At 37.5% G+C, this 13,994-nt stretch overlaps 1 protein-coding gene across 1 annotated transcript; it reads right to left on the bottom strand.

Annotated features, from left to right (window-relative positions):
- Positions 1 to 11,474: 11,474 nt before the first annotated feature.
- On the bottom strand, positions 11,475 to 13,490 carry LOC131053171 (pentatricopeptide repeat-containing protein At3g12770-like). Its single transcript, XM_057987790.2, has one exon. It carries the CDS (start codon positions 13,488 to 13,490, stop codon positions 11,475 to 11,477), a length of 2,016 nt encoding a protein of 671 aa, XP_057843773.2.
- Positions 13,491 to 13,994: the final 504 nt, after the last annotated feature.

Below are 13,994 nucleotides of genomic sequence, written 5' to 3'. Positions count from 1 at the left end.
GCAGAATCAGAATATGTTGCAGCAGCAACAAACTATACACAGGTATTATGGCTTAAACAAATGTTAAAGGACATAAAGGTGAATTGCAAGGAACCTATAACTATCTATTGTGATAACACTGCAGCAATTGATGTATCCAAGAATCCGGTACTACATTCTAAAACTAAGCATGTTTCTATCAAGCTGAACTTTCTGAAAGAAAATGTTGAAGCAAAACAAGTCAAACTAGTTTATGTGAACACTAAAGAGCAGATTGCAGATATTTTCACTAAACCTCTACCTAAGAAGACTTTTGAAAACCTAAGAGAATAGCTTGGGGTCATACCCCCACCGGTAGATACTTAGAGAGTTGATGTCTGTCATCAACCGGCAGAATTAACAGAGATATATTCTTAATCCGACTTTGATGAGGAAGCTACTTCTCAGGGGGAGTAATTGGTATTTTGTATATGAAACTAACAAGTGGTATTTTGTTGTAACTTTGGCATTTGATGTCAAAGGGGGAGAGATTGGTATGGAAAAACATAGAAAGAAACATAGAAAGATACATGTTACTCCTAGGGGGAGAGATTGTTTATTTTGGTTTTTGAACTCTATAATGATCTTTTAGGAGATTGTTGGTTTTTGGTATTTGGCATTTCTGTTTTGGTACTTTGATGGTTTTTCCATCTTATGTTGCCATCAATGCCAAAGGGGGAGATTGTTGGTATTTTGGTATGGTTTTATCATTGATGTCAACACCTACTAAACACTTATCAACTCTGGCACTTTGGAGATCTAGCAACATTCACCGGCAAGCAAGTGACTAATGCACAGTCACTGGTATAAGGTACACTAGCAAGATATAGTGATCACCGGTACTTGGAATAGCATGGAAGACACTTGGTAATGTCAAAGACATTGTCTGGACATCTTATCTTGGAGAGTTGTTTATCAGTATATTCATATTTGCATATTTGCTTTTACCAGCAAATAGGTTGAGGGTTATCTAGGGTTACACCAGCAGGTTTATCTTTTCTAGATCAACATGGCACGGTATGGAGATGATTAATTAATGTTGTAAATGCATTAAGCCGACATGTTCAATCGGTTATTGCATCGGATATTGTATTGTTTGTAAAATGATTTTATTGTAATATCTTGTAGAGCCGACCTACTAAAATTGGTCTTAGGTTATGGTATAAATGTAAGATTGAATGTGGAATGTAAAGAAGGTTTTCTATGAAGGTATATGTGAGATTAAGCAGAGCTATACACGAAGACATCATTTGAAGGTAAAGCTAGGGTTTTGTGAAGCATATCAGCATTACACCGGTACTGAATCCAGCATATGAAGATGCTATTTTAAGCAGTACATTCTTATTGGATTTAACCATCCAATTATAGTCAGTGTGACTCCCATTTGTGTTTGAGCAGTGAGCTCTAGGCACTTGGCCTTTTCGCATGTGCAGACCCCATTTATGTACACTTACTATCTGCAATAGTATCATCTGATTGTGGGTAAGGTTTCCCACCGTGGTTTTTCCCCTTATAGGGTTTCCACGTACAAATATTGGTGTTATGTGTTGTGGATGACTTTGTCTGTTGGTTTCATGCATTAATCTTTACCGGTATTGCATTTATCTATTAAATCTGTCCACCAGTATTGCAGACTATTCCACCGGTATTAAATAGTAATTTGATTAAGTTGTTTTTGGTTTAATATTATTAGACAATTGATTCACCCCCCCTCTTAGTTGTCCTCGGGACCTAACAGTCCTAAGGGGTCATAGGACACCATATGACTCGTTCGGACATAATATGACCCCTAACAATACCTAAGGGGTCATATGGTGTCCTAATGGGTCACGAGATACCATATAACCCCTTAACACACCATACAACCCCTAACGACACCATATGGTGTCCTAAAGGCTCAGAGAACACTATATGACCCCTTAGGACACCATAAGACTTATAACAACATCATATGGTGTCCTAAGGTGTCATATGGTGTCCTAAAGGTTCATGAGACACCATATGACCCTTTAAGACACAATATGACCCCTAATGACATCTGAGGGGTCATATGGTTTCCTAATGACTCATATCATGTCCTATGGCCCTTTAAGATACAATATGACCCCTTAGCACACCATATAACCCCTAACAATGCCATATGGTATGCTAAGGGGTTATAAGATGCCATATGGTATCCAAAGGTGTTATAAGATACCATATGACCCGTTAGGACACAATATGACCCCTAACAACACCTAAGGGGTCATAGGACACCACATGAACCCTTAGGACACAATATAACCCCTAACAACACCTAATGGGTCATATGGTGTCCTAAGTGGTCATATGACCCCTTAAGACACAATATGACCCCATAGCACACCCTACAACCCCTAACGACACCATATGGTGTCCTAAGAGGTCATAGGACACCACATGACTTGTTAAGACATAATATGACCCCAAACGACACCTAAAGGATCATATATTGTCCTTAGGGGTCATATAGAGTCCTAAGGGGTCATACGACACCATATGATCCCTTAGGACACCATACAATCCATGATGACACCATATGGTGTCCTAAGGGGTCGTATGACACCATACATGACCCCTTAGGACACAATATGACCCCTGAGACACCTTAGGGGTCATATTGTGTCCTTAGTGGTCATATGATATCTTATGAGCCCTTAGCACACCATAAGAACCCTAACGACACCATATGGTGTCCTAAGGGGTCATAGGATATCCTATGACCCCTTAGGACACCATACGACCCATAACAACACCATATAGTGTTTTAAGGAGTCAAATGGTGTCCTAAGAGGTCATAGGACGCCATATGACCCTTTAAGACACAATATGAACCCTTAGCACACCATATGACCCCTAACACCATCATATGGTTTCCTAAGGGTTCATAGGACACCATATGACTCATTAGGACACAATTTGACCCATAACGACACCTAAGGGGTCATATGGTAAAGTTAGAGGTGAGGATAAGTATGACAGAGAGATGACATTTGGGGAAGAGAGAATTAGAGAGAGTTGGGGGTAATTAGGTGTTGGGAGGAGAGGGGGGATGGGAAAGTATCAACAAAGGGAGAGAGGAAGAGATGAGGAGAGAGGTTCAAAGAGAGAGATCTAGAGAGAAGGTAATTAGGGGAAGGGGAGGGGGGAGAGAGATGGAGGGAGTATCAACAAAGGAAGAGGAGGTAGAGATGGGGAGAGAGCCCCCTGATTACCCTCTCTCTAGTCCATCTCTTTGTTAATACTTCCATCTTCCCCTCTACTCCCGCTAATTATCCTCTCTCTATCACTCTCTTCACCTCTGTCCACATCTCTCCCTCTCTCCTTTTGTTGATACTTACTCTTCTCCCTCTCTTCTTATCCGCATAATTACACCCAACTCTCTCTCACATTATTTCTTTCCCTCAATTACCCTCGATTACCTCTCTCCTCCTATGGGTTTATAGATACTTCCCTCTCCCCCTCTCCCCACCCCCTAATTACTCTTTATGTCTCTCTTCACCTTTGTCCCCATCTCTCTTCTCTCTTTGTTGATACTTTCCCCTCTCCCCCTCTCCTCCTACACCCTAATAATCTCAAACTCTCCCTCTCATTATCTCTTCACTCCAATCACCCCCTCCCTCTCTCTCTTCGTCTTCCACCTAATTACCTATAGCTCTCTCTCTCACACTCTCTCTTCCCCCCAAATAATCTCTCCTTCTCACCTCTCTCCCCCTCTCCTTTTTTTGATACTTCCCTATGCCTCTCCTTGTCCCCTCTGAATTTTGTTGCTAGAGATGAGAAGGAAATGCAGAGAGACTAGTCTAGATCTTAGGGAAGAGAGAGTGACATAGAGGAGGAAATTATGAAGAGGTAGCAATATAAGCACCTTCTAGATCTTGAGAGATTGAATGAGGCATTCATTGACAGTTAGAGATAGAGGTCTAGAGAGAGATGTATAAATATGGACAAAAGAGAGGGAGAACGAAATAAATAGGTGGAGTGATAGCTTTAGGAGAGAGAGGTGGAGAAAGGAACAAACATAGATAACATGGTTTATCAAAATTTATCGAACTCAATAAAATTCATAAAATTTGTATTATTAATTAATTACTTATTTAGTTTATTTCGAGATGATTGTTACAAAAATTCATGCAATAGGGAAATCATATGAAAAAGTCAGAGTTTTTTATATTTTAAAAATGAAGGATGAATTTAACTGAATTATATTTTATTTATTTTTTTAAATAATTGAAACTCTACCTATTCCATATCATATAGCTCTTAATTACCTTTCCAACGCCTATAAAAAATCAAAATTTCGATATAAAACACAAAAGTTATGCCCAATTTACCAAAATATATTTTTTTATTTTTTCAAAAATGGATATCCGATTTTAAAACATAAATTTTTCCCTCCACCTTTTGGTTCAGGTTTTCTTTGGGATTTGGCTTGGAAGTGACAAGCCTGGAAATTCAACTGAAAAAATGTGTTTTTCAATATTCCTTGATTTTCCAGACTTTACACTGGTGGCTAACGACTTTTTTTATAGCCAAAATTGATAAAATGAAAAGGGTTTTTTAAGAACATTCTCAACCTTCCAACAGTATAAGGCTTGTCTTATTTCAACTTTAATAAATAATAATTATTTATTTTCTAATTGAATTCTGACAAAAGTCCTGATTAATAGATTGATTGAAAAATACTCATAACTTTCAAACCGCATAACTTTTTTTAATTTGAAACATGCGTCACATCCTATGCTTCGTCTATTATAGGGAAAAATTTTAAAAAAATGAATTTCATAAGGTTTTGACCAAGTTAAGGTTGTCAAACGTAGGAGTTTCTGAAAATGTGAAAAGATGTAGTAAAGAATTCATAAATAATTATTTACTTAATAAAAAATTATAAAAAAATATGTGTCTCATCTAGACATGAGTCTAATACTTATATTATAACTCTTATTAAAAAATATTATGATTTGATTGTGATTAGGGTGGTCAGACATACACCTACTTCTTATATTTTTCCTGAAATTTTTGTACCACTGCATTGAAATTTCAAATTTTCATCAAATAGGATTTTTTTTTTCAAAAAACAACTAGTAGCTTAGAAACTACATTCAATTTTCTATAGATTATCTTCTTACATATTTTAAAAATAATGTTCATAACTTATTCAATTTTTCATGTCAAGTTGCATAACTCTGATTTTTTAAAATTTCATTGCCACTTAAGGGCATGTTTTGGCACACCATGATCCTGCACATACCCACCAGCAATTTCATTCAAAGCTTTCTTAACTTCCAAATATAAATTTACTGCTATTGAATTCTCCCTCATTTTACGAACACAAAGTAGATGAACTCGACGGACGTGTTCTTTTACAATATACACATGCATACAAACCCAAGCAGTGTTGTCTACTGCAGTAACTTCATCTATGGATAATGAAATGAAATTTGACTTTTTTACACTCTCTTGTAAATTTTGCTTTTCCACCTCAGCGAGACAGTTAGCCATTTCCCATCCGGCATTTATTGACCAATGTGACATAGGATAGTGAGGAACATTCAAAACAGATAAAAAATTACTAAATTCTGGGAAATATTTCATAGGACGCCCTCTTGACAGAATATGAAAAATAACACTCATTTGAACAGTCTTTGCCAAGTTTGCATCTTTCACTGCATGTTCAAGCCCAACCTTGATTGTATTTCCAAATCTATTATTACCAATCAATGTGATTTTGTGGTTATGCTCTTCATATTTCGTGGCATACTTAACATGAAGACATTCTTCCTTTGATTTCCATCTTACTACTGGTGTTTCCTTTCCGTCTATGATTTTTTTTTCATAAACCTTACCAATATACTTTTCTATGGTGTCAAGCTTTAGCTGCATCTTCTTCTCTCTTTTAGTTTTCCAGCTACAAATCTTACACCTGCATTCTATTGGTTCTTCATCATTGTTTGAGACTGGTTCAATGAGTGGGTACTTTGCTACCCAATCAATCTTAAAACTCCTTGTCATCTCCCACTCTCGCCCCAATTTTACTTTCCTTTTTCTTTTCTTCCTACCAACATCATCTTCAGTACTAGAATTTGCTTCCGAGTGAATTATCTCATTGTGTGTATCCCTTAGAACATCTTTTGCCGTATCGGTATTGTCATCCTCATTTGATGCATTTAACTCAATGACAATCCCACCTTGTGGTGGTGGTGAGCTATTGTGAATGGCTTCTGCAACTGCAGAAGTTGATGGACCAGAAACTTTGCCAATTCCAAAGAACGACTTTATGGTAGTATCTTTAAGTTTAAGTTTTGGGCGTTTTGATGGCCTCCCAATCCCTCCAGTTTCACCGCCCTGAGGAGTCTTACCCTTGTCTAACATCCCAATCCCTTCACCACCCTGAGGAGTCTCACCCATGTCTGACTATGACATCTTGAGTCTTGACCCCTCACTACGAATTAAAAGTTAAAACTAATACTATCAAGTATGAAGAAATGATTACTCACCTTTATGCCTTCTCAATTCTCTGAATCAGGAATCAAGATTGCCTAGGCTTGTGTTGCAGGATTGCAACTCTGGCCCTCTGCCCTACAATGAACTTCGACGTTCCAACTCAAATTGCAGAATGTGAATCGAGAGCTCCCAAATTTACTAATCAAACATGAACAAATTGTAAGAAAGAGTGTATTTATATCAATCCATGATTGCATTTTTTGGCAAATTGCGCGAGCATTTGAAAATGCATCTTGATTTAAGCAAGGCGAAATGGGTCCTTGAATGCTTATAATGTTTTAATTGATACTGGTGAATTTGGCCGATGCCTGCAATGAACATTTAATTTACCATTGACGAATTAGGTCCTGGGTACGTGGTCGTTTTACTATTTCTGGCGAATAACGGAGGTGATCTAATACCCACGTCTGAGTGATTCCAGGCGAATATTACGGGAATACACATCGAACGGTGTGTGGTCAATGGCGAAGCCAGAATACAGTGTACCGTTAACCCTGAAATTTTGGGCGATTTGACCACTATGTTGCCCCAGACTATTCGCCATTTCCTCAAAAAAAAAATGTGGAATTCGCTAATTGGCGAAGATTCGCCACTAAAAAACTCTCTGTTCCCTAGTAAAAAGTCCAAGGCTAAACGTTGGAACTGTGGCATATCGGGTCATTTATAGAAAGCTTGTAAAGAGGAGAAGAAAAAGGAAAATAGGTAAGCCTCTAATTTTGATTCCAACTGATCCTCTCGAGTTGATGTAGATGCTTTTTTCAATGCTTTGGCAATCCATGCATCAGAAGATGTATGGTTGACTAGATTAGGTGCTTCCTTCCACGTGACCTCTCACAGGGGTTGGTTCTCAAAGTATAAAGATTATGATGGTGGGAAGGTGTACTTGGGTGATGACTCTCACTTGAAGATTGATGGCCATGGAAGAGTCAAGATTTGATTCCCCGATGGTAACATGAAGGGGATTGATGATGTATTGCACATTCTTGGTTTGACACAAAACCTTCTTTATGTTAGCAAGATGAACAATGTGGGAATGCAAATTGTTTTCTTGCAAGGTGGATGAGAGATGACTAGAGGTTATGTGGTGCTTGCTAAGGGTGTTCAACTACACACTCTATATAAGCTAGATGCATGTATGGTTTACTACAATAACTTGCTTCTATGAATTCCAAGAAACGGGCTTTAGAATCTTCATCCTCATCGTAAGATCAGGAAGAGAAGAATATTGTTGTATCAACATCTGATGGTCATGTTTTTTGGGTACCTAAGGGTGCTAATGCTTTGGAGATGAAGCTCCCAACTAAGAAGACAATGTTGGGGCACCAAAGACTTGGCCACATAGGTAAAAAGGTCTTGTGAGCCTTGAAAAATAAGAGCTTTGTTGAAGGCCTTGATGATTCTAATCTTGAGTTTGACTTTTGCAAACATTATATATATGGAAAGCAACATCGTGTTTCATTTATTTTGATTCTCATAAGTAATCTGGGTTTTTCGACTTGATGTTCATTCTAATGTGTTTGGTCCAGTGAACATGCCTTATTTAAATAGATCTGTGTACTTGGTTTCATTCATAGAAGACTATTCTAGAAGGACATTTGTTTATTTCTTCAGAAGTAAATCTGAAGTTTTCAATCAATTTAAGAAATTTAAATCCTTGTGTGAAAATAGGGTTAGTAGGAAAATTAAGTGCTCAAGGATAGAGAACAATGGTGGGCTTTGTTCTACTCAGTTCGATAGGTTATGTGAGGAGCACAAGATTGAAAGACATAATAAAACTCCATACACCCCACACAAAAAGGAGTTGCAGAGAGGATGAATAGAATATTGATGGAGAAGGCTAGGAGTGCGTTGAGCGATGTTGGCGTTAAATTGAAGTTTTGGGTAGAGGTGATAGCCACTACATGTTAATTGATAAATAGATCTCCTACTTTTATCCTTGTTGAAAAAAACCCTATGGAAGCATGGTTTGGTAAAAAGCCTTCAATGCTTGACATCTTAGAGTCTTTGGCTATGAGACATATGGTCATGTGCCTAGTGAAAATAGATCTAAATTGGAGAACAAGGTGGTTAAATGTATCTTCATCAACTATGGTGTCGATGTGAAGGGATACAAGCTTTGGGATCCATTATAGAGAAGGTGCTTTATAGTAGGAGTGTTATCTTTCATGCGTTGGAACCTTTTGTGGTTGATTTGCCGCTAGAGAAGGAAGAGAAATAGGAGGAGGTACTAGTTTAGATTCCACCCTCATAAGAGAGATGAACTGCGTAGTCCTATGGGACCTGATGATGAGGAGAGCTCTAGAAGTTTAGAGAATATTGAAGAGGAACAAGATCCTCAATCTCAATTTTTGAGGAGGTCTACGCATGTGAGGCAACAACCTAAAAGATATGGTTATTCACCATAAAAGTTTGGTTATTCATTGTTAGATTCTAGTTGTATTTTTTCTTTAATTGCTAATGTTGATGAGCTTAGGACTATTAAAGAGGCAATGAGTATGCATGATGTAGATTCTTGGATGGAAGCCATGAACAAAGAAATAGTTGCATTGAAGAAGAATGCTACATGGGATCTAGTACCGTTTCTTGAGGAACAAAAACCTATTAGTTGTAAATGGGCATTCAAGAAGAAGCTAGATCTAGACATCTGGTAATATTGAGAAGCACAAGAGAGATTTCTATCATGATACCAAATAAAGGTATCTATCAAATTTATCCAACACCATCTTCATGTTCTCTTCACATCACTCATCCTTGGACATATTCCTTGATCTTTCTTGACATCAATGACAACATATGTACGACAAAAAAAATCACAAGGCTCATCACACAAATTTTAAGTCATTTATTTTCAACACCAATGTACTATATTACATGACTTTATAAAGCCTTTATGTTTTCCAACTACTCAAACCACTAACTACCAACTTCATATAACTAATAACTAACTAAAACCTTGCATCTAATAAATAACATTAACATGTTAATTTATTTTTTATTACATAATCTATCCCATGCATTACTTAATTTACAACACATACCTTATTCCAAATTTGACATTATATTTTTAGACCTTTACATTAGGGGTGTTACGCCTTCTCTATAGTATTTTAGCTTGCATTGTCATATTTTTACATTTGGGGTATCATGCTTTTCCCATGTTCTTTGTGCTTTAATTTTTGTATCCTCAAATTAGGGGTTGAAGGTGCATCATACCTTTCCCATTTCAAATGAGTTTCTATTGGTATATCACCCTATCATTTAGGCATCACACCTTCCCCTATATAATGTTGTGCCTAAATAATAATACCTTGGATCTAAGGCTACCTCCTTTGAGTGTGGGAATCTTTCCCTACCCACTCTTTTTCTATGATAATATTACTTATCATTTTTGTATTTGGGATCATTTGCGACTTCCCTCCTCAACAATGGATTTCAATGATCATCCTAGCCCATGCACTTATCACATATTATTGGATACACTTCACTTGTTTATTAAACAATACACTTTATTGCAATAGTAATAAAATGTGTGGCTTCATTGAGTAGTAGTGCTCGTAGGTTGTGTGTTTGTTGGATTGTTGAGTTCGTGGGTTTGAATGTGGGAATAATGCCTTGAAGATTGAGGCCCCCTAATAGTGGTATCAATGATAAACCCAATGAGAAGATATCCCCTTGTAAGTGGTTTTTTGAGCTTAGGCCAAGCTTAGAAATCTAAGTTTACCAAAGAAAAAATAATACTTATAATTTTGTAAATAAAACAAAAAATTTAAAAATCCAATTCTTGATTACGATACAGCACATGGTCTGAAATGGCGGTGATCCAAGTTGCATTATATATTTTTTTTTTCACCAAAATTTTACATTTTTTTGACATTTTAGCTAAAAAGTTGTAGATTTTATGATTTCTTAAGATCAAAATATACAATGATTTGTAATTTTTTTTACAATAAAACTTTATAAATCCCTTGGTAGTAGTAGTAGACAAACATACCATATTATCTCTTAGCTTCAAGCTTTGCTAGAGACAAGTTGATTTATTTCTTTATGAAAAATGCCTATGTTTTGAAAACCCTTTAGAAAAAATTTCATACATAAAATTCAAAGAAAGACCTACTCATCAAACATACCAAAAATTCAATCAAGTAAGATGCCACAACAGCATAAACTCTTACGTTCGTATAGATTTCAAAGTCTTTGTATAGTAGAGTAATAGGAAATGCATTTGCGCAAAAAGAGTCCATCGAATGGTCTATTTTGTTTACCATAACAAAATAGAATGCAAATTCTAGACGATGTATTGACAAGAGAATGATACACAACTTGTCAAAGAAGTTAGAAGCACTTTCTTAAAAAGAATTTAACTATAAAGCATCTGATTTTAAGACTTCAGTGTTAAAAGCAAGTCATTGAAGAGAACCACAAACTGGTGCTTCTTGTGATATGTATTTGGTTGTGCTCTTGGTCACGTGGATCACCTGGTTCTGTAACTTAAAATTACTCCATTTATTTTGAGTGGATGATAATGTTTGTCAATAAGCCCTTTGTGATAGTTGATCTCCTTCAAGTAATACCTCCATAACGTTTTGGCAAGAACATAGTCCAATCTCCATAAGATTGTTTGCCCATTCTTGAAATGGTGGAAGTCAATTGAATCTATAATAGTTTTTACTCAACAAATTAAAAAATGGTTTTGTTTTGAAAATCACCATATTGCTTATAGTTGTGGTTCATCCTTTTGGTTTTGGTCTCCTTCAAGTGAGCATTGCCCGAGCTCTAAGAACATAGGCCATTCTCTTCTCAAAACGATGGAAGCCAATAAAATCTTTCACAATGAATTTCTGCTCAAAGATTTGGAGCTGAAAGTGGTGACTGTGGAAATCGCCATACGGTATTACTTAACAGTCCTCCCATTTGTTGAATCCTTTCCATTAATATCACCAGTAATTTCCACAAGAACATTCCCCATTCTTGAAATGATGAAAGCGACTCAAGTCTCTAATAATTATTTCTCGTTCAACAATTCTGGAGATAAACTTCATGGCATGGTGGCAATCCCCACAAATGCGAAGATTCTTTATGATTCGGATAGATGTACCAGGGCATTGAATATTCATAAGCCCAAAAGCAAGAGCCAGCTTCTCACTATGACTACATAAGGTATGCTCCTTTTCTTCCTCCTCCACATCTTGCAACACAAAGTTTGTATTGGGCACATATCCTGCCTCTTTCATTTTCCCGATCAAATCCTCTAATGTTTTATAAATTTCTGCTGATTGTGCATGTGCTCTGTCCTCTACGAGGAATGCATGAACCTTTTTCTTGATCTCAATCCAGGCATATCCTGGCATCTTTTTCGCCCCCTTGTCTTTCATTATTGCTCTTACCTTTTCTACACCATCCCACCTTCCAGCTGCAGCATAGATATTTGACATCAGAACATAATAGCCAGCCTTCTTGGGTTTCAGGTCATAGAGATGTTCTGCTACAAGCTCTCCCAACTGTATATTTTGATGAATTCTGCAGGCACCAAGCAAGGCACCCCGCACATCATCATTTGGTTTTAACGGCATATTGCCAATGAAATCATATGCCTCGTCCAAGTGCCCTGCTCGACCAAGAAGGTCTACAATGCATGCATAGTGCTCCAACCCAGGTACAATGCAATAATCTAGTTTCATCCTATCAAAGTAACGCCGGCCTTTCACCACCATGCCTGCACGACTGCAAGCAGATAGAACAGCGACAAAGGTGACACTGTCCGGCTTATATCCTAACGTAAGCATTCGATCGAAAAGCCTAATTGCCTCATCGGCACACCCATTTATACTATAGCTAGAAATCATTGCAGTCCACAAGGCCGGATCTTTATGCACCATTGTGTTAAATAAGTGAAGTGCAATCTTCAAACTCCCACATTTGACATACATGTCTATCAGGGTACTGACCACGAAAACATCCGATTCAAACCCATTTCTTATAACTGAATTATGTACCTCCTTACCTTGTTGAAGAGCTACTAGGGCGTTGCAAGCTGGAAGAACACTTATGAAAGTAACAGCATTTGGCTTGACCTCTGCCAGCTGCATTTTGTGGAACAACTTTAAGGCTTCCCCACTCTGTCCATTCTGGACATATCCTGTGATCATTGCAGTCCATGATACGACATCTTTTTCAAGCATTCCGTCAAACACTTTGAGCGCGCACTCAATAACGCCGCATTTAGCATACATTGCTACAAGTGCGTTCCCCAGCTGCAAATTCAAATGCAGTCCACTACTGATTATGCAAGCATGAATCTCCTTACCTTTATTGACATCTGAAAAGATTGGAAGAAGGCTTATGAATGTCACTGCATCTGGTTCGATCCTCGTCTTCATTTGAATGTATAATTCCAAAGCCTTGGTTCCCTTCCCATTCTGCACATACCCTCCAACCATAGAGTTCCAGGACACCGTATCTCTTTCGGATGGACACATTTTGTCAAACACTTTGCGTGCATCTTCCACACGCCTGCATTTCGCATACATGGTAATAACGGCATTCGCTGCAAACAGATGGGATTCCAATCCACATGTTATTGCACGAACATGAACTTCCCTGCCTTTCTGCAGAGCAGACTTTGCAGCGCATGCTTTGAGAACGCAGGGGAATGTAAAATGGTCTGCTTCTTGTTCATTCTGCATTTGGCAAAAGAGCTCCAGGGTTTTGTCCCAAAACCCATTCTTGGAATACCCAGTAATCATTGAATTCCATAAAAATACGCTTTCTTTGGGAATTATGTCAAAAACCAGGCGTGCATAATCTACACTCTGCCGCTTTCCATACGCGCTTATAAGCCTAGACCCCAATATTTCATTTTCGGCGAGTCCCCTCGCAATAATGTGTGCATGGATTTGCTGCAACTGTTTGATATTGGAGCATGTTTGAAACAGCTTAAAGTAAGAATGCATTATGTTGTTCTGTGTCCATGCCTTGCTCTTTCTCTTTCTCTTGCTTTAGTGTTTGTGTGTTCGGGGATGGTGTCGAACCCGAGGCTGCGAACAGGGCTAGAAGTATTGTCATCTTGCACAGCATCCATGAATGAAAGCTACCAGAATCGTTTTGTAATCATATGAGAGCTGAGCCGCTCACTGAAATTGTAAAATTTAAGTGGAATTTGTCAGACGATTTGGAAGATGCAAAAACAAACCTAAAACAAGAATTGTTTAGAACGAGGGTTAGCCCACACTAACAATGCATAATGTCCTTTCTTTCAACACAAATTATTGGGGTAAACAAGTTGTTATGATAATGTCCTTTCTTTCAACACCACACAAATTATTGTGGTAAACAAGTTCTTATGTCACCTTAACAGGATTAGATCTCCTATTCATTATTATTATATTGTAATCTTTCCCAAAATTACTTAATAAATAGTTTTAAAAATGTTTCTTACAATATTAAATGATATGATT

Source organism: Cryptomeria japonica, chromosome 7, assembly GCF_030272615.1.
Source record: "Cryptomeria japonica chromosome 7, Sugi_1.0, whole genome shotgun sequence".
Taxonomy (NCBI): domain Eukaryota; kingdom Viridiplantae; phylum Streptophyta; class Pinopsida; order Cupressales; family Cupressaceae; genus Cryptomeria; species Cryptomeria japonica.
Note: the sequence above shows the minus strand (reverse complement) of the source record. Positions and strands in the feature narration are given on the sequence as shown.

Coding starts and splice junctions, on each gene's coding strand:
- LOC131053171 (XM_057987790.2), bottom strand. CDS start 13,490: ATGCATTCTTACTTTAAGCTGTTTCAAACATGCTCCAATATCAAACAG.